The sequence below is a fragment of the Bombina bombina genome, chromosome 4 (genome assembly GCF_027579735.1).
Source record: "Bombina bombina isolate aBomBom1 chromosome 4, aBomBom1.pri, whole genome shotgun sequence".
Lineage (NCBI taxonomy): Eukaryota > Metazoa > Chordata > Amphibia > Anura > Bombinatoridae > Bombina > Bombina bombina.
The window spans coordinates 624,205,745-624,227,126 of NC_069502.1; the positions used below are offsets into that span (position 1 = coordinate 624,205,745).

The 21,382-nt window shown below is 39.2% G+C and overlaps 1 protein-coding gene across 1 annotated transcript in view; it reads right to left on the minus strand.

Annotated features, from left to right (window-relative positions):
* Nucleotides 1–21,382, minus strand: part of FUCA2 (alpha-L-fucosidase 2) — a 99,010-nt gene that overhangs the window by 36,841 nt on the left and 40,787 nt on the right. The window contains exons 2-3 of the mRNA XM_053710644.1: nucleotides 14,147–14,334; nucleotides 2,129–2,465 (exon numbers count right to left, since the gene is read on the minus strand). Coding sequence (XP_053566619.1) covers nucleotides 2,129–2,465; nucleotides 14,147–14,334 — 525 coding nt within the window. The remainder of the gene's footprint in view (nucleotides 1–2,128; nucleotides 2,466–14,146; nucleotides 14,335–21,382) is intronic.

Below are 21,382 nucleotides of genomic sequence, written 5' to 3' on the forward strand. Positions count from 1 at the left end.
CCGCAAAGGGCCCTGTTCAGGGCTGGTAAGGTAATAGAGCTGTTAACTTTTGTAATTTAGTATAGGGTAGGGCATTTTTTTTTATTTTGGGGGGCTTTGTTATTTTATTAGGGGGCTTAGATTAGGTGTAATTAGTTTAAAATTCTTGTAATATTTTTTTATTTTTTGTAATTTAGTGTTTGTTTTTTTTTGTAATTTAGTGGGGGGGTTTTGTACTTTAGTTTATTTAATTGTAGATAATTGTAGTTAATTTATTTAATGACAGTGTAGTGTTAGGTTTAATTGTAACTTAGGTTAGGATTTATTTTACAGGTAATTTTGTAATTATTTTAACTAGGTAGCTATTAATTAGTCAATAACTATTTAATAGCTATTGTACCTAGTTAAAATAAATACAAAGTTGTCTGTAAAATAAATATAAATGCTAAAATAGCTACAATGTAACTATTAGTTATATTGCAGCTATATTAGGGTTTATTTTACAGGTAAGTATTTTGTTTTAAATATGATTCATTTATTTAGTTAATTTAATGATAGTGTAGTGTTAGGTGTTAGTGTAACTTAGGTTAGGATTTATTTTACAGGTAAATTTGTATTTATTTTAGCTAGGTAGTTATTAAATAGTTATTAACTATTTAATAACTATTGTACCTAGTTAAAATAAATACAAAGTTGCCTGTAAAATAAATATAAATGCTAAAATAGCTACAAAGTAACTATTAGTTATATTGCAGCTATATTAGGGTTTATTTTACAGGTAAGTCTTTAGTTTTAAATAGGATTAATTTATTTAACTATAGTAAACTTATTTCGTTTTATTTAAATTATATTTAAGTTAGTGGGTGTTAGTGTTAGGGTTAGACTTAGCTTTAGGGGTTAATAACCTTATTATAGTAGCGGCGACGATGGGGGCGGGAGATTAGGGGTTAATAATTGTAGGTAGTTGGCGGCGATGTTAGAGAGGGCAGATTAGGGGTTAATAAAATGTATTATAGTGTTTGCGAGGCGGGAGTGCGGCGGTTTAGGGGTTAATACATTTATTATAGTGGCGGCGATTTGCGGTCGGCAGATTAGGGGTTAATACTTGTAGTTAGATTGCGGCGACGTTGGGGGAGGCAGATTAGGGGTTAATAACTATAATGTAGGGGTCGGCGGTGTTAGGGACAGCAGATTAGGGGTTAATAGCTATAATGTAGGCGGCGGCGATATCGGGTCGGCAGATTAGGGGTTAATACTTGTAGTTAGATTGCGGCGACGTTGGGGGAGGCAGATTAGGGGTTAATAACTATAATGTAGGGGTCGGCGGTGTTAGGGACAGCAGATTAGGGGTTAATAGTTATAATGTAGGCGGCGGCGATATTCGGTCGGCAGATTAGGGGTTAATACTTGTAGTTAGATTGCGGCGACGTTGGGGGGGGCAGATTAGGGGTTAATAACTATAATGTAGGGGTCGGCGGTGTTAGGGACAGCAGATTAGGGGTTAATAGTTATAATGTAGGCGGCGGCGATATCGGGTCGGCAGATTAGGGGTTAATAAAATAATGCAGGTGTCAGCGATAGCGGAGGCAGCAGATTAGGGGTTAATAAGTGTTAGATTAGGGGTGTTTAGAGACTCGGGGTACATGTTAGGGTGTTAGGTGCAGACTTAGTGTTTCCCCATAGGAAACAATGGGGCTGCGGTGTTAGTTTTTTTTCAGCCGAAACTCCCATTGTTTCCTATGGGGAAATGCCGAATCTTAACGAGCTAATTCGGATTTATTCGGAGATACGGCAGCTATTTCGGATTCATTCGGTAGATTCGGAAGTATTTTAATTCGGAAATCCGAATCGATCCGAATCTCCGAATTTACCGAATTTACCGAATTTCCGAATTAATCCGAAACGAACCGCACATGTCTAATTTTAGCAAAGTGTCATTTCTTCAGTGTTGTCACATGAAAATATATATTAAAATATTTACAAAAATGTGAGGAGTGTACTCACTTTTCTGAGATACTGTAGATGAGAAAAACACAGAATTTAAACTCATGTGTTTCCAGCCCAGCAATACTTCATTTAACACTGGTTAACTCTTAATAATGTGTACAGTGCGCATTAAAAGCAAAATCTATTTGAAACGAGTGCCTACCTTTCATTATAGAGCCATGCTAGGAAGCCAGTGCTGTTCCAATAGGTATATGGAGCAACACCATCACCATCAGACCAAATGATTTCTGGCTTATATTTTCTCACAAGCTCATAAAGCTCTGGCAATGACTTTAAGGCTGGAAATATACTTGTCTGGAAAGAGCTGGCTTTATCAGAGAGAAAGAGAGGGTTAAACCACTCAAAGAGAGAGTGGTACAAGCCAAAGCGCATGTTTGTTTTTCTAATGGCAACAGCCAGCTCCCCAACTAGATCACGGTTGGGCCCAATATCCACTGAATTCCAGTTCCAGGAGACGTCTGATCCCCATAAGGTGAAACCTTGAAAACAAATTACCAGATGGTGTTTAAAGACATACAGGATAATGGCATCATTTCTTCAGCAATGTCATGTTGTTTCCTCCTATAAATTACATTTTGGGATGCTACTTTTTCATCAGATTGAACCTAATTAACTGGAAATCAACATATCAAGTTTTTAACATAATACTATAGATTAGCAATCAAGTTACTAGTCAGGAGATTGCATGTGTGTGTATGTATGTACATTATATATGTGTGTGTGTGTGTGTGTGTGTGTGTGTGTGTGTGTATATATATATATATATATATATATATGCGTGTGTGTATATATGTGTGTGTGTGTATATGTGTTCGTATATGTATGTGTGTGTGTGTGTGTATATATATGTGTGTGTGTGTGTGTGTATATATATATATATATGTGTGTGTATATGTATGTGTGTCTGGGTGCGTATAAGTATATGTATGTGTATGTGTGTGTATATGTATGTGTGTGTACATGTATGTGTGTGTTTGTATGTGTATGTGATTATATGTGTTTTTTATTCTCTCTTTCCAATGGAAAACAACATTTATGCTTGCCTGATAAATGTCTTTCTTTCCGGACATGGAGAGTCATTCCAATTACTAGTGGCATATTCAACTAACTGGCCAGCAGGAGGAGGCAAAGAGCACCCCAGAAAAGCTGTTAAGTGTAACTTCCCTTATCCATAACCCCCAATCATTCAGCCAAAGGAAAATGGAAAAAGAAGAAACACAAGGGTGAAAAGGTGCCTGAGGTTAACTGAAAAAAAAAACTGCCGAATTATAAATTAAAAAGGAGGGCGGGTCGTGGACTCTCCATGTCCGGAAAGAAAGACATTTATCAGGCAAGCATAAATTTTGTTTTCTTTCCTATGACATGGCGAGTCCACAATGTCATTCCAATTACTAGTGGGAACCAATACCCAAGCTAGAGGACACAGAATGAAAAGGGAGGGAGAAAAAGGCAGGAGGACCTAAACAGAACACCACCACTTGAAGAACCTTGCTCCCAAAAGAAGCCTCAGTCGAGGCAAAGTATCAAATTTGTAGAATTTGGAAAAAGTATGCAAGGAAGACCATGTTGCCGCCGTGCATTTTTGAAAGCCCAAGAAGAGGAGCCCTAGTGGAATGCGCCGTAATTCTCTCATGAGGCTGCTGTCCAGCAGTCTCATAAGCCAAACAAATCACACTCCTTAGCCAGAGTGAAAGAGTAGAAGTGGCCTTCTGACCTTTACGCTTTCCAGAGAAAAAAAACAAACAGGGCAGAAGATTGCCGAAAAATTTTAGTATCTTGAAGGTAAAACTTTAGAGCATGCACAACATCCTTATGAGAAGGATTAGGACAAAAAGAAGGAACTACACCACCTTAGGGAGAAAACCCAATTTCTTTCATGTAAGTGGCAAGAGTCCATGAGCTAGTGATGTATGGGATATGCATTCCTACCTGAAGGGGGCAAAGTTTCCCAAACCTCAAAATGCCTATAAATACACCTCCCACCTCACTCATACTTCAGTTTTACAAACTTTGCCTTCATTGGAGAATGGTGAAGCAAGTCGTGCTTGATTTCTTCTGTGAAAGGCGCTTCTAAGCATTTTGAAGCCCAGTTCCTCTTAAAGTACAGTGTTTGTCTGAGGGATGTGAAGGGAGTATTTGCCTAATGATGCCATGTTTTCACCTATGGGAAATCTATTCTAAGGCTCTCTGTAAATTCGGTCATGGGGATTCATCTGCCACATCCCTTTACAGATCGACATTATACTCCTCTACCATTACCTCTGCTGATATGTTTCAGTACTGGTTTGGCTGCCTGCTATATGTGGATGGGTGTCTTCAGGTAAGTATATATCTTTTGTTAAGACACTCTCAGCTATGTTTGGCACTTTATATTTTTACAAGTTTTAAATATATATTGCATATATTTGCCATGAGTCAGGTCTATGTTTATTTCCGTTTGCAGTCTATCAGCTTCAGCATGGAAAATTATGTTCGGGAGAAATTTATTATATTTTTTACATACCTGAAGTTTCAGCTAGTTGTAACTTTGGTCTGTTTTTTCAAATTTTCGCGGGGCAAATTAGGCTTATACTTCTATTTATTGCATAATTTTTGGCACAATTTTTTTGGCACAAAGGTTGCATTTGTTGTGACGCCAGTAACGTCATTTCTGTGTCTTTGTTGATGCAAATGTTTTTGGTGCAAAATCGTGCCTGTTATGACGCAAATTGTGTCATTTCCTGTTAACCTTGGAGCCAAAAGTTTTTTCTCAGCATTTGCATCATCTTTGTTGGCGTCATTTTTTGGGCCAAAAATTTTGTGATATTAAATCTCTCCCTTTTTTTCTATTCCTGAAACTTTTGAGGAAATTGGATATTTTGTTTAAATGTTATATTTTCTTTTTTGTTATATTTTTCAAGATGTCTCAAACTGATCCTGCCTCTGATGTTATTGTAGGAACCAAGTTGCCTGAAAACAAATCTACCAAAGCTAAGTGTGTATGTTGTAAATTGGCTGATCTTCCTTCTTCAGCTCAAGTATGTGGCACTTGTTATGAGAAATTGTTTCATGGTGATAAAGTTTCTATAAGTTTCTATAAGTACAAATACAACTACTGTTAAACCTTCACAGTCTAATGTGAATGATATTCCTGTAGATATAAAATATTATATTGCTCCAGCCATAGAGAAAGCTATGACTGCTATTACGCCTTCAAATAAACGTAAAAGGTCTCTTCCTACTTCTCATAATTCTGATGAAGTTTGTATTGACCAACAGCATACTGAAGTATTGTTTGCTGCTGATGATTTCTCTGGCTCAGAGGATCCTACTTCAGACTCTGAATTTGATAAATCTTCCTTTCTTTTTAAGATGGAATATATCCGTTCTTTGTTAAAGGAAGTATTGTTTACTTTGGGTATATAGGAATCTAGTCCTCTTGATAAAAAGAATAGCAAACATTTGAATTCTGTTTTAAAACTTCTGAGGTTACTCCTGAAGTTTTTCCAATTCCAGATTCTATCTCTAATATGATTACTAAGGAATGGTAAAGCCTGGTACTTCTTTTAATCCTTCTTCTAGGTTTAAAAAATTGTATCCTTTACCCGTGTCTAATTTAGAGCTTTGGGAGAAAGTCCCTAAAGTTGATGGCGCAATTTCTACTCTTGCCAAACGTACTACTATTCTTATGGAAGATAGTACTTATTTTAAAGATCCCTTAGATAGGAAGATTGAATTTTATCTTAGGAAGGCATATTTACATACTGGCTATATTCTTAGACCTGCTATTTCTATAGCTGATGTTGCTGCTGCTTCAACTTTTTGGTTGGACAATTTAGCAGAGCATCTATTGGATCCTGATTTGTCTAACATTGTTGTTTTACTTCAACATGCCAATCATTTCATTTGTGATGCTATATTTGATATTATTAAGATATTAAATCAATGGGGCCTATCTATCAAGCTCCAAACGGAGCTTGACGGCCCGTGTTTTTGGCGAGTCTTCAGAATCACCAGAAACACAAGTTATGGAGCAGCGGTCACAAAGGCTGCTGCTCCATAACCCTGTCCGCCTAATCTGAGCAGGTGGACAGGAATCGCCGGAATTCAACCCGATCGAGTACAATCGGGTTGATTGACACCCCCTGCTGGCGGCCCATTGGCCGTGAGTCTGCAGGGGGCCGTGTTGCACCAGCAGCTCTTGTGAGCTGCTGGTGCAATGATGAATACGGAGAGCGTATTGCTATCCGCATTCAGTGATGTCTTGCGGACCTGATCCGCACTGTCGGATCAGGTCCGCAAGACATTTGATAAATAGGCCCCTATGTCTTTAGCTATTCTATCTAGTAGAGCTTTATGGCTTAAATCATGGAATGGTGTCTAAATCTAGATTACTATCATTATCTTTTCAAGGTAATAATTTATTTGGTTCTCAACTGGATTCTATTATCTCCACTATCACTGGGGGTAAGGGAGTTTTTCTGCCCCGAGATAATAAATCTAAGGGTAAATTTAAAGCTCCCAATCGTTTTTTCATTCCTTTCGTCAGTCTAAGGAACAAAAAAAAACACTCCTTCCCTTAAGGCCTATGGTTCCAATTGGAGACCATCCACAAATTGGAATAAGTCCAAGCCTTATAAGAAACCAAATACAGCCCCTAAGACTGCATGAAGGTGTGGCCCTCAATCCAGTTCAACTGGTGGGGGGAAGACTAAAATTATTTCAAGAATTTGGGCAGATTCTGTCCAAAATCATTGGATTCAGGATATTGTTTCTCAGAGGTATCGAATGGGTTTCATAATAAGACCTCCCATGGGAAGATTCTTTCTTTCCCATGTTCCAACAAACCCTGTGAAGGCTCAGGCTTTTCTGAAGTGTGTTTCAGACATAGAGCTTTCAGGGGCGATTGTTCCAGTTCCTCTACAGAAACAGGGTTTGGGTTTTTATTAAAATCTGTTCATTGTCCCAAAGAAGGAGGATTCATTCAGACCAATTCGGGATCTGAAAACTTGAAATCGTTTTGTAAGAGTCCCAACTTTCAAGATGGGGACTATAAGGACTATTCTGCCTTTTGTTCAGCAAGGTAATTTCATGTCCACAATAGACTTACAGGACGCTTATCTTCATATTCCAACTCACCCAGACCACTATCGGTTTCTGAGATTCTCTTTTCTAGACAAGCATTACCAATTTGTCGCACTTCCATTTGATCTAGCAACAGCTCTGAGAATCTTTTCAAAGGTTCTCGATGATCCTTCTATTTGTAATCAGAAAGCAGGGTATTGCGGTATTTCCTTATTTTGACGATATCTTCTTACTAGGTCAATCTTTTCATTTAGCAGAATCTCACACGAAACAACTTGTGTCGTTCCTTCAAAAACATGGTTGGAGGATCAATTTACAAAAGAGTTTATTGATTCCTCAGACAAAGGTCACCTTTTGAGGTTTCCAGATAGATTCAGTGTCCATGACTCTTTCTTTGACAGAAAAGAGATGAATGAAGTTAGTGCTAGCTTGTCTAAACCTTCAGTCTCTATCATTCCCTTCAGTGGCTATGTGCATGGAAGTTTTAGGTCTCATGATTGCAGCATCGGACGCGATCCCCTTTGCTCATTTTCATATGAGACCTCTTCAGCTTTGCATGTTACACCAATGGTGCAGGGATTGTACTCAGATATCACAGTTGATATACTTAAGTCCCAACATTCGACAATCACCTTATTGTTTAAGGGGTCTCCTTTGTTCGTCCTTCCTGGACTGTGATCACAACAGATGCAAGTCTTACAGGTTGGGGAGCTGTCTGGAGGTCTCTAACAACACAAGGGGTTTGGGAACCTCAGGATTGGAGGTTACCAACCAATATTTTAGAACTCTGTGCTATTTTCAGAACTCTTCAGGCTTGGCCTCTATTGAAGAGAGAACTTTATATTCAATTCTAGACAGACAATATCACTACAGTGGCATATGTCAATAATCAAGGGGGGGGGGGGACTCGCAGTCCTTCAGCAATGAATGAAGTATCTCTGATACTTTCTTTGGTGGAATCTAACTTGTCAAATTTCTGTGATTCATATCCCAGGAGTAGACAATTGGAAAGCGGATTATCTCAGTCGTCAGACTTTACATCCAGGAGAGTGGTCTCTCCATCCAGATGTGTTTTTTCAATTGGTACAGATGTGGGGTCCCCCAGATATAGATCTGATGGCCTCGCATCTGAACAAGAAGCTTCCAAGATATCTTTCCAGGTCCAATGATCCTCAGGCAGAGATGGTAGATGCTCTAGCAGTTCCTTGGTTTTACCAACCTGCTTACATTTTTCCGCCTCTGGTTCTTCTTCCAAAGGTGATCTCCAAGATCATAATGGAACAATCTTATGTGTTTCTGATAGCTCCAGCTTGGCCTCTCAGGTTTTGGTATGACGACCATGTCAAGATGTCTAGTTGCCAACCTTGGCCACTTCCTTTAAGGCCAGACCTTCTGTCTCAAAGGCCGTTTTCCATCAGGATCTCAAATCTCTAAATTTGATGGCATGGAAATTAAACGCTTAGTGCTGAGTCATAGAGGTTTTTCTGACTCTATGATAAGTCTATTTCCAGGAAAATGTATCCCTCCCTCTCTAGTTATTCGTGGACTTCCATATCTTGGGTATTATATCAAATATGTCACTAGCTTATGGACTCTTGCCACTTACATGAAAGAAAACTTACCTGATAAATTTATTTCTTTCATAGTGGCAAAAGTCCATGAGACCCACTCTTTTTTGTGGTTATGTTTTTTTTTTGTATAAAGCACATTATTGTTTCCAGTTCCTCTTTTTTATATGATTTTTACTCTTTTTTTACACCTCACTTCTTGGCTATACATTAAACTGAAGTATGAGTGAGGTGGGAGGTGTATTTATAGGCATTTTGAGGTTTGGGAAACTTTGCCCCCTCCAGGTAGGAATGTATATCCCATACGTCACTAGCTCATGGACTCTTCTCACTATGAAAGAAATTAATTTATCAGGTAAGTTCTTACATAAATTATGTTTTAGTACGAAGGCCCGCCTTATCTGCATGAAAGATAATGTATGGGGGAATCACACTGCAGAGCTGAAAGCTCAGAAATAGCAAGGAGAAACAAAACCTTCCAAGATAACATTATATCAACAACATGCCATCGGCTCAAATGGCGCCTACTGCAAAACCTTAATAACTAAGTCAAGGCTCCAAGGAGGAGCAACAGGATTAAACACAGGCCTAATTCTGACCAGGGTCTAAACTAAAGCTTGAACATCTGGCAAATCTGCCAGACGTTTGTGCAAAAGAATAGACAGTGCAAAAATCTTACCCTTCAGAATACTGACTGACAAACCTATCTCCAGGCCATCCTGAAGAAAAGATCAAATTTGGGGAATCCTCACCCGACTCCATGAGAAACCTTTAGCTTGGCACTAATAAAAGTATTTATACCATACCTTGTGAAAATCCTGCGAGTAATAGGTTTATGAGCCTGAAGCATACTATCAATGACCGTTTCCGAAAAACCACGTCTGGACAGAACTAGGCGTTCAATCTCCAAGCAGTCAGCTTCAGAGAATCCAGATTCGGATAGATGAATGGACCCTGAGGTAACCTCCAAGGTGGAAGAGATGATATCTTCACCAGGTTCACGAACCAGATCCTGTGAGGCTATGCAAGAGCTATTAGAATTACAGATTCTCTCTCCTGCTTGATATGAGCAAAGACTTGTGGAAGGAGAGCAAACAAAGGAAAAGGAATGCTAGACTGAAGTCCCAAGGAACTGCCAGAGTATCTATAAGGGCAGCCTGAGGATCTCTAGACCTTGAACCGTACTTTGGAAGCTTGGCGTTCTGACGAGATGCCATCAGAATTGTCCACTCTTGGAATTTGGATGGCAGATAGAAGACAATTGTGAGCTTCCACCCACTGCAGAATTCGAGTCACCTCCTTCATGGCCAACTGAAGTGATGTTGTCCGACTGAAATCTGATAAACTGGACTAAAGATAATTGAGGCCAAGCTGTCAAGGCATTGAAGATTGCTCTCAACTCCAAGATGTTTATGGGAAGAGAAGACTCTTCCTGAGACCACAGGCCATGAGCTTTTAGAGAACCCCAAACAGCTCCCCAGTCTGACAGGCTGGCGACAGAAGTCACCATTACCCAGGAAGGTCTCAGGAAGCAAATGCCTTGAGACGGATGTTCCTGTAAAATCCACCACGAGAGAGAGTCTCTTGTCAGGGAGTCCAGAATTATCCTCTCTGATAAGTCTGAAAGGTCTCCGTTCCATTGACTGAACATGCAAAGCTGCAGCGGTCAAAGATGGAACCAAGCAAAAGTAATGATGTCCATTGAAGCCACCATCAGACCAATCACCTCCATGCATTGAGCCACTGTTGGAAGAAAAGCAGATTGGAGAGAAAGGCAAGAAGCAAGAGGCTTGGATTTTCTGACATCCATCAGGAAAATCTTCATGGACAGGGAATCTATAATTGTCCCAAGGAAACACTCTTGTAACTGGAACTAGGGAACTCTTTTCTAGATTCACTTTCCACCCTTGGGTACGTAGAAAGGACAACAACATCTTTGTATGAGACTTTGCTAGCTGAAAAGATGAGGCCTGAACCAAGATGATAAGGCGCCACAGCAATTCCCTGGGATCTGATCACTGCCAATAGAGCTCCACGAACTTTTGTGAATTTTCTGGGAGCTGTGGCAAGACCAAAGGGAAGAGCAATAAACTGGAACTGCTTGTCCAGAAAGGCAAATCTGAGAAACTGGTGATGATACCTGTGAATGGAATGTGTAAATACGCATCCTTCAGGTCTATTATCGCCATGAACTGACCGTTCTGAACCAAAGGAAAAATGGAACGAATAGTTTCCATCTTGAAAGACGGAGCCCTGAGGAATTAGTTGAAAACCCTCTAGTCTAGGATGGGACGGAAAATTCCCTCTGTTTTAGGAACCACAAACCTATTCCTCTCCTATGTCCGTTATGAAAATGTTTGTCCCTTCAAAGAAGAGAAGGACAAAATATCTAAAAGTAAGCATAGACCTGCACAGCAGAATACTGCAAACATACAGCATAAAAGGATTAAAACAAGCAAATAGAATGCTTAAGCAATCTCAATCCTAAGGTGTACTGCATAGAGAAAAAATAGACCATGAAAATAAAATTCCAAAACATATTTAGAATTATTAACTTGAAAAATAAGCAGATAATGCTTATAACAATCTCCCGATATAGAAATACTGCAGAAAGAACAGGGATAACAATTAAATCCCTAAGAACCTCCTCTAAAATGCACTGTAGGTCAAAGATAAATATGCCTATGATACAGTCCATCATATATTCTACTGTAGGAATATAGGACTATAGAAAAATGTCTGAAAGACCAACGAAGGACAAGCAGATATTCTGCTAAAAACAAAAATTTAGAAAAAAATCAAGAAAATTCCTATACTTAAGATACATCTCAGTCTCAGACCTCATGTAAAGGTCTCAACAGGAGGGAGATCCAAGATAAATACACTCCAGTAGAAGTTATAAGAGTGACGAAATATAAGACACAGTCAAAGAAAACACCTGCGCTGTTGAACTCAAACAGCTAGAGTGACAAATCAATTTTCATGAAAAACAGTCTCTATACTGAGAAAATTCTATTCTCCCAAAAATAAAGAGGACAAAGATAACTACAAAAAATGGTCCTCAGGACATAACATAATGCAACCATAAGTATAAAAAACAACAACAGGAGAAAAGTATATGAGTACACATACCCCAAACATCCGCTGTAATGAGACATACACCTGACCTGAATAATATATCAGCACAAATATTCAGTCAAGGACAATTTAATAGATATATGTCTGAGACTTTGATTAAACTATGTATTGTCAGGCCCATGCCCAGGACTGAGCCTGGGCTTCCCAGATTCTCTGGCTGTGTCTTTTTCTCTTGAGCCATTGAAAAGCTCTATTAGAATTTTAATCAGGGTACAGAAAAAAAAAACGGAACTTCATAAGGTGCAGTAATAAAAAAGAGCCACTAGATGGAAGCAGACATGAGGTTGCAGAAATATAGGGAACTTTAGCGAAAGTAGAGACCAGTATTTTGATAAAATAAAAAACGTCAGTCTACCATCACACACAAACTTCCTCACCCAGAATACCAGCTATAGGGAAATAAAGGTAAAAAAACCCTTTACATATGTCCCTAGAAGAAAAAAAACTGCACCTAAACAGAACTCCTTCGAGTGAAAATGCTTGTCAACAATTCAGAAAAGAACCTGATCTCTCGAAGGATAGGGTTCTTCTCACAGATATGGCTGCCACCATAAAACTATTTAGAAGCTTAAAAGATTGCATACTCTGTCTCAGCTTACACGGTTATTACACCCAGAACTGATGGCTCCTATTACTGTGCAGGACTTCTAAACCACAGTTAGTCATTAGTACATAAGACTTCTCTCAATAAAAGAGCGCCAAACACCCCGCCAGTGGCGGGAAGAGACGCAGCGTAAAAAGTCAGAGAATAAAAAATGTCGCCAACAATACTGTGCTAGAGATCTGCCAATAGAAGCGATTATAGCCACAGGGGAGGGTAGAAGCATAATATATAAAGAGGACAACGGCCACGCGGTCTCACAAGAATAAAGAAAAATATACTACCCATGCATAAGAAACATGAGCTCCAGTGTGAAACAAAATATACACCGGAGAATCCTGAATATAATCCGCACATACGGATTAAACCATATGTATGATCAAAGGAATAGGAAAGATTGACTCAGCCTATTCATAGTGCCTATAGTGAATACAGATAGACTGTAAATCAACATTTTGGACTTGGATTGCTTTTAAAGCTAATTGCTCCGCTATGCAGTATGCACAATATCATGAGACACCATCTCATAGATAGATATGTGGCCCGTACCTCTGTTACCAGCACAACTACGTTGGATGTTAGAGGTCTAAAAACACAGATAACAGCGAGCTATACCTCTGAATGTTATAAACAGAGGCTCTGCCGCCCTAATAACGCTATCAGAATTCACAACCGCAAAGAAGCCATAGTTAACGCTTCATTTTCAAAATCTGTAGTTTACAGATATTCCTGCCCCCACAGTATCAAAAATAGTAAAAGTCCCCCCCCCCTTAGCAGTAAAGTCCCCCTCTCAGACCACAAGCCAAGGAGAGGATAATGGAATCAGGGACTTACCAGTCTTGCAGCTTTCTCAGAAGGCCCCGGTGTGACAGAAAGACTCCTGACATAGACCCTGGAGCTTCAGTTGCAGTGTAGGACAGGAACAGTGTCTTAGGTGTGACAGAATTGTCTGACAGGGATCTGTAGACAAGCAAAAACAGTAACCAACCCAGGATTTCTATAAAAGGGGTAGCATTGATGTTAGAAGTTAAGCAAAAACTTCCTCGCCGTCTTCAAACTGCTAAAAGCTACTACTACTCTTACTAAAGAGATTGACATGAACACAGCATAGCATCTTATCTTTGCTTGCAGGGAAAATAACCCATTATAGGATTAAATTCTTCAGACACCATCTTCGCAAATCCTCCATTGACAGGGGCAAAGAGAATGACTGGGGGTTATGGGTAAGGGAAGTTACACTTAACAGCTTTGCTGGGGTGCTCTCTGCCTCCTCCTGCTGGCTAGGAGTTGAATATCCCACTAGTAATTGGAATGACGTTGTGGACTCTCTATGTCATAGGAAAGAAAACGTTTTGTTTTTTTAAAATCAAGAAGTACTTTTGTCACACAAAAACAGTTTGGTTTTTTTTTATTCTAAAAAGAATGCTCTGTATCCGACCCTCTCTTCTAATCTTTTAAATACAAATTTTCACAATTGTTATTGTTAAATTACTACTACAATTATTAAGTGTATAGGATTACCCTTGTCATTCAATGCAGTGTCTGCTTGACCTCAAAAATGTTACTGTCATTAGATAAGGGCATTTAAACCTAGGAACACCTTGCTATTTTTAAGAAATCAAAAATAACAGATTTAATTCAGAGTGATGTGGCATTTACAATAAAGCTAAAAAAAATCATCTTACCATCCTGGCGAAACAAGCTTTGGCTACTCTTCCCTAAACCTTTAAGTCAGTTCAAGAATTATATGAGCAGATAAATAAAAATTAGTTTTGTTAACAAATATTACCTTCATGATGCTTTGACGTTAGGACAACATATTTTGCTCCAGAAGCTTCCAGTATGTTTGCCCATTGCATGGGATCATAAAATTCTGCTTTAAACTGTGGTCCAAAGTCTTCATATCGAAACCCAGGGGGGTAATTATTTGACATAAAATCTACATAAGACTTTAATTTGCGCCCCTGCCAGTTCCACCTAAAATAAAAATATCGAATACAAGTTATTTGTTAGTAGTTTTTATTACTGTAAGCAATATACAGTATGACAGCACCCATTTATTATATGGCAAAGAAGCTTTTCACAGTGCTTTAAGTACATTTTAGTTAATTTTATAATTATGCCAGAAATATTCAACTAGTGCTGTACAAATTGTGTTTCTTACATCATTTACTGTTCTGACTGGCAGTGCCAGATTGGCCCACTGGGATACCGGGAATTTTCCACCGGCGCAGCAGAACCACATCTGTTGGGCAGAGGGAGCCTACAGGGAGGTCATGGAGTAAGCCTTGTGCGCAAGCACAGCACATCTATTCAAGGCTGCTCCACTCCTACTGTGGGCGTGGTGGCCTGAAGAGGCAGATTAAAAGCCCCTTAGAACAGACAGAGAACTTGGAAGGCAACTGAGGCAAGGTAAGGGGTGGGGGGGGCCTTATAAACACATCCAGTCAGCAGGACCTTATTCACAACAATATGCAAAAGAAACTATAAACCATAATGCACACAAACAGAGGAAGGTTACACTCTACTAGAAAACTCAGCACTACACGGGAAAACCAAGCAAACACTTGTATACTTGCCCGAAAAACTTACAATTTTAGCATGTAAACCTCATGAAAGTTTGTTATTTATTCATTATTGTTCTAAAAAATGTATTAAAAAATGATAAATGTTATGTTTCAGTTATATGAAAAATTATTGCTATATTGTGCGTGTATGAGAGAGAGAGAGAGAGAGAGAGAGAGAGAGTGAGAGAGAGTGAGTGTGTGGGTGTGTGTGTGTATGAGTATTTGTGTGTGAGAGTGAGAGAGAGTGTGTGTGTGTGTGTGTGTGAGTGTGTGTGTGAGAGAAAGACAGAGAGAGAGAGAGAGAGAGAGCGTGTGTGTGTGTGTGTGTGTGTGTGTGTGTGTGTGTGTGTGTGTGTGTGTGTGTGTGTGTGAGAGAGAGAGAGAGAGAGAGAGAGAGAGAGAGTGTGTGTGAGAGAAAGAGAGAGAGAGAGCGAGAGAGAGAGAGAGAGAGAGAGAGAGAGAGAGTGAGTGAGTGAGTGAGTGAGTGAGTGTGTGTGTGAGAGAGAGAGAGAGAGAGAGAGAGAGAGAGAGAGAGAGAGAGAGAGAGAGAGAGTGAGAGAGTGAGAGTGTGTGTGTGTGTGTGTGTGTGTGTGTGTGTGTGTGTGTGTGTGTGTGTGAGTGAGTGAGTGAGTGAGTGAGTGAGAGTGAGAGAGAGTGTGTGTGTGTGTGTGAGAGAGTGTTGCTGTCTTGTTTACACTGTTGCTCACCAGCAAGCAGATGGTAAACTTTTGTAGCATGATTAGGAACGGATTTGTGTTGTGCAGATGCTTCTAATTTTTTTATTTTTTTTAAGCAATTCACTGGCAAAGGCATGAATATTTTAAAAAGGGACCTCACACTTAAATTGGGGGATATTTTTAAAGTTAACCAGAGGTCTGACCTAATTAATTTTTAAAGCGCTAATTTCTACCGCGAGCTTGTGGTAGCATTAACCAGCCACTTGTAATGGCTGGTTATTTATTGTGTGCCCGCAAATTTGTCAGTTTACAGGCACGCAATGAATCTGTGCTTAACTTGTAATCTAGCCCTTAGTGGATTATAAAGCCAAAACCAGTCTGAGGTAACAAAAACGTTACACAAGCTTTAAATGGTGTGCTAGTCATGAAGGGTTGAGACAACAATGGAAAAAGGCTACGTAACCTACATTATGTTCATGACATATGTATAAATGGATGAATTATTGTTTACAGGTCACCCTGACAAAGTGCTAAGAGAGAAAACATAAGTCTAAGGCAGCCAGTAATTAAATTAGCAGGTAAAGTCTTTGGCTACTGCCTTCTAAAGCAAAAGCTTCTCTTTGCAGCTTAAAGGGATAGTAAACCCCAAATTTTTATTTTATGATTCAGATAGAACATACAATTTTAAACAACTTTCCAATTTAATCTATTATCAAATTTTCTTCATTCTCTTGTTATCCATCACTGTAAGAGCAATAACATTTTGGAACTCACTACCAAAGGAGGTAGTGAATGCCAATACCTTAGATATATTTAAAAATGGTTTGGATAGATTTCTGGCTAGAAACAGAATTCAGGGATATCATTGTGTTAAATCGGTCACCTTTTTTAATGGGATTAAGTTAAATTAAACTGGATCTTTTTGTAATTATATTAGATTTGTATAGTTGAACTCGATGGACTTAAAGGGACATAAAACAAGTTGGGAAGACAAAATATAATAATATGTACTTTAATTACTTTACCTGCAAATTTATTCTGCAGTATCCACTATTAACCCTTTCTTTTAAGTTTCCGAATTGTACAGCTCTAACTCCCCCCACACAATTTCTTCTATGGTTGCATCTATATCTACATTTGATTTGGTAGAATGCAAAAGTAGCCACTCATCTGATTGCCTAGAAGCAAATAAGCACCTGTGAAATCAGTTTAAATACAATGCCTGTGATTATGATGCTAAACACTGATAAGGGGTGGATCAGACTACTCCTGACAGCATAGCTATGTAAGGCCTAGATTTAGAGTTCGGCGGTAAAAGGGCTGTTAACGCTCCGCGGGTTTTTTTCTGGCCGCACCATAAATTTAACTCTGGTATCGAGAGTTCAAACAAATGCTGCGTTAGGCTCCAAAAAAGGAGCGTAGAGCATTTTTACCGCAAATGCAACTCTCGATACCAGAGTTGCTTACGGACGCGGCCGGCATCAAAAACGTGCTCGTGCACGATTCTCCCATAGGAAACAATGGGGCTGTTTGAGCTGAAAAAAAACCTAACACCTGCAAAAAAGCAGCGTTCAGCTCCTAACGCAGCCCCATTGTTTCCTATGGGGAAACACCTCCTAAGTCTGCACCTAACACCCTAACATGTACCCCGAGTCTAAACACCCCTAACCTTACACTTATTAACCCCTAATCTGCCGCCCCCGCTATCGCTGACCCCTGCATTACACTTTTAACCCCTAATCTGCCGCTCCGTAAACCGCCGCCACCTACGTTATCCCTATGTACCCCTAATCTGCTGCCCTAACATCGCCGACCCCTATGTTATATTTATTAACCCCTAATCTGCCCCCCACAACGTCGCCGACACCTACCTACACTTATTAACCCCTAATCTGCCGAGCGGACCTGAGCGCTACTATAATAAAGTTATTAACCCCTAATCCGCCTCACTAACCCTATCATAAATAGTATTAACCCCTAATCTGCCCTCCCTAACATCGCCGACACCTACCTTCAATTATTAACCCCTAATCTGCCGACCGGAGCTCACCGCTATTCTAATAAATGTATTAACCCCTAAAGCTAAGTCTAACCCTAACACTAACACCCCCCTAAGTTAAATATAATTTTTATCTAACGAAATAAATTAACTCTTATTAAATAAATAATTCCTATTTAAAGCTAAATACTTACCTGTAAAATAAATCCTAATATAGCTACAATATAAATTATAATTATATTATAGCTATTTTAGGATTAATATTTATTTTACAGGCAACTTTGTAATTATTTTAACCAGGTACAATAGCTATTAAATAGTTAAGAACTATTTAATAGTTACCTAGTTAAAATAATTACAAATTTACCTGTAAAATAAGTCCTAACCTAAGATATAATTAAACCTAACACTACCCTATCAATAAAATAATTAAATAAACTACCTACAATTACCTACAATTAACCTAACACTACACTATCAATAAATTAATTAAACACAATTGCTACAAATAAATAACATTAAATAAACTATCTAAAGTACAAAAAATAAAAAAGAACTAAGTTACAGAAAATAATAAAATATTTACAAACATAAGAAAAATATTACAACAATTTTAAACTAATTACACCTACTCTAAGCCCCCTAATAAAATAACAAAGCCCCCCAAAATAAAAAATTCCCTACCCTATTCTAAAATACAAATATTACAAGCTCTTTTACCTTACCAGCCCTGAACAGGGCCCTTTGCGGGGCATGCCCCAAGAATTTCAGCTCTTTTGCCTGTAAAAAAAAACATACTATACCCCCCCCCCAACATTACAACCCACCACCCACATACCCCTAATCTAACCCAAACCCCCCTTAAATAAACCTAACACTACCCCCCTGATGATCTTCCTACCTTGTCTTCACCATGCCAGGTTCACCGATCCGTCCTGGCTCCAAGATCTTCATCCAACCCAAGCGGGGGCTAGACATCCACTGAAGAAGTCCAGAAGAGGGTCCAAAGTCTTCCTCCTATCCGGCAAGAAGAGGACATCCGGACCGGCAAACATCTTCTCCAAGCGGCATCTTCTATCTTCTTCCATCCGATGACGACCGGCTCCATCTTGAAGACCTCCAGCGCGGATCCATCCTCTTCTTCCGACGACTAGACGACGAATGACGGTTCCTTTAAGGGACGTCATCCAAGATGGCGTCCCTCGAATTCCGATTGGCTGATAGGATTCTATCAGCCAATCGGAATTAAGGTAGGAATTTTCTGATTGGCTGATGGAATCAGCCAATCAGAATATAGTTCAATCCGATTGGCTGATCCAATCAGCCAATCAGATTGAGCTCGCATTCTATTGGCTGATCGGAACAGCCAATAGAATGCGAGCTCAATCTGATTGGCTGATTGGATCAGCCAATCGGATTGAACTATATTCTGATTGGCTGATTCCATCAGCCAATCAGAAAATTCCTACCTTAATTCCGATTGGCTGATAGAATCCTATCAGCCAATCGGAATTCGAGGGACGCCATCTTGGATGACGTCCCTTAAAGGAACCGTCATTCGTCGTCTAGTCGTCGGAAGAAGAGGATGGATCCGCGCTGGAGGTCTTCAAGATGGAGCCGGTCGTCATCGGATGGAAGAAGATAGAAGATGCCGCTTGGAGAAGATGTTTGCCGGTCCGGATGTCCTCTTCTTGCCGGATAGGAGGAAGACTTTGGACCCTCTTCTGGACTTCTTCAGTGGATGTCTAGCCCCCGCTTGGGTTGGATGAAGATCTTGGAGCCAGGACGGATCGGTGAACCTGGCATGGTGAAGACAAGGTAGGAAGATCATCAGGGGGGTAGTGTTAGGTTTATTTAAGGGGGGTTTGGGTTAGATTAGGGGTATGTGGGTGGTGGGTTGTAATGTTGGGGGGGGGGTATAGTATGTTTTTTTTTACAGGCAAAAGAGCTGAAATTCTTGGGGCATGCCCCGCAAAGGGCCCTGTTCAGGGCTGGTAAGGTAAAAGAGCTTGTAATATTTGTATTTTAGAATAGGGTAGGGAATTTTTTATTTTGGGGGGCTTTGTTATTTTATTAGGGGGCTTAGAGTAGGTGTAATTAGTTTAAAATTGTTGTAATATTTTTCTTATGTTTGTAAATATTTTATTATTTTCTGTAACTTAGTTCTTTTTTATTTTTTGTACTTTAGATAGTTTATTTAATGTTATTTATTTGTAGCAATTGTGTTTAATTAATTTATTGATAGTGTAGTGTTAGGTTAATTGTAGGTAATTGTAGGTAGTTTATTTAATTATTTTATTGATAGGGTAGTGTTAGGTTTAATTATATCTTAGGTTAGGATTTATTTTACAGGTAAATTTGTAATTATTTTAACTAGGTAACTATTAAATAGTTCTTAACTATTTAATAGCTATTGTACCTGGTTAAAATAATTACAAAGTTGCCTGTAAAATAAATATTAATCCTAAAATAGCTATAATATAATTATAATTTATATTGTAGCTATATTAGGATGTATTTTACAGGTAAGTATTTAGCTTTAAATAGGAATTATTTATTTAATAAGAGTTAATTTATTTCGTTAGATAAAAATTATATTTAACTTAGGGGGGTGTTAGTGTTAGGGTTAGACTTAGCTTTAGGGGTTAATACATTTATTAGAATAGCGGTGAGCTCCGGTCGGCAGATTAGGGGTTAATAATTGAAGGTAGGTGTCGGCGATGTTAGGGAGGGCAGATTAGGGGTTAATACTATTTATGATAGGGTTAGTGAGGCGGATTAGGGGTTAATAACTTTATTATAGTAGCGCTCAGGTCCGCTCGGCAGATTAGGGGTTAATAAGTGTAGGTAGGTGTCGGCGACGTTGTGGGGGGCAGATTAGGGGTTAATAAATATAACATAGGGGTCGGCGATGTTAGGGGTAGCAGATTAGGGGTACATAGGGATAACGTAGGTGGCGGCGATTTGCGGTCGGAAGATTAGGGGTTAATTATTTTAAGTAGCTTGCGGCGACGTTGTGGGGGGCAAGTTAGGGGTTAATAGATATAATACAGGGGTCGGCGGTGTTAGGGGCAGCAGATTAGGGGTACATAAGTATAACGTAGGTGGCGGTCGGCAGATTAGGGGTTAAAAATTTTAATCGAGTGGCGGCGATGTGGGGGGACCTCGGTTTAGGGGTACATAGGTAGTTTATGGGTGTTAGTGTACTTTAGGGTACAGTAGTTAAGAGCTTTATAAACCGGCGTTAGCCAGAAAGCTCTTAACTCCTGCTATTTTCAGGCGGCTGGAATCTTGTCGTTAGAGCTCTAACGCTCACTGCAGAAACGACTCTAAATACCAGCGTTAGAAAGATCCCATTGAAAAGATAGGCTACGCAAATGGCGTAGGGGGATCTGCGGTATGGAAAAGTCGCGGCTGAAAAGTGAGCGTTAGACCCTTTAATCACTGACTCCAAATACCAGCGGGCGCCCAAAACCAGCGTTAGGAGCCTCTAACGCTGGTTTTGACGGCTACCGCCGAACTCTAAATCTAGGCCTAAGTAATTTTGCTTATTTTTGAAAATTATTTTAAAATACTTGTCAGCAACTTTCAAACATTTTTTTAAGCAAACTATTTTTACTTAATATGCCTTTTAGAATATGCACAGATCTCAACATGTTTTATGGCACTTTAAGTATTTTTTCAACCTCATTTACTATGTTAAAATCTTTTATTAACAACATTGTGGTGTTTGGATATTTTCAAGTGTAAAATTAATGTTTTTTTATTGTGAAAACTATCTT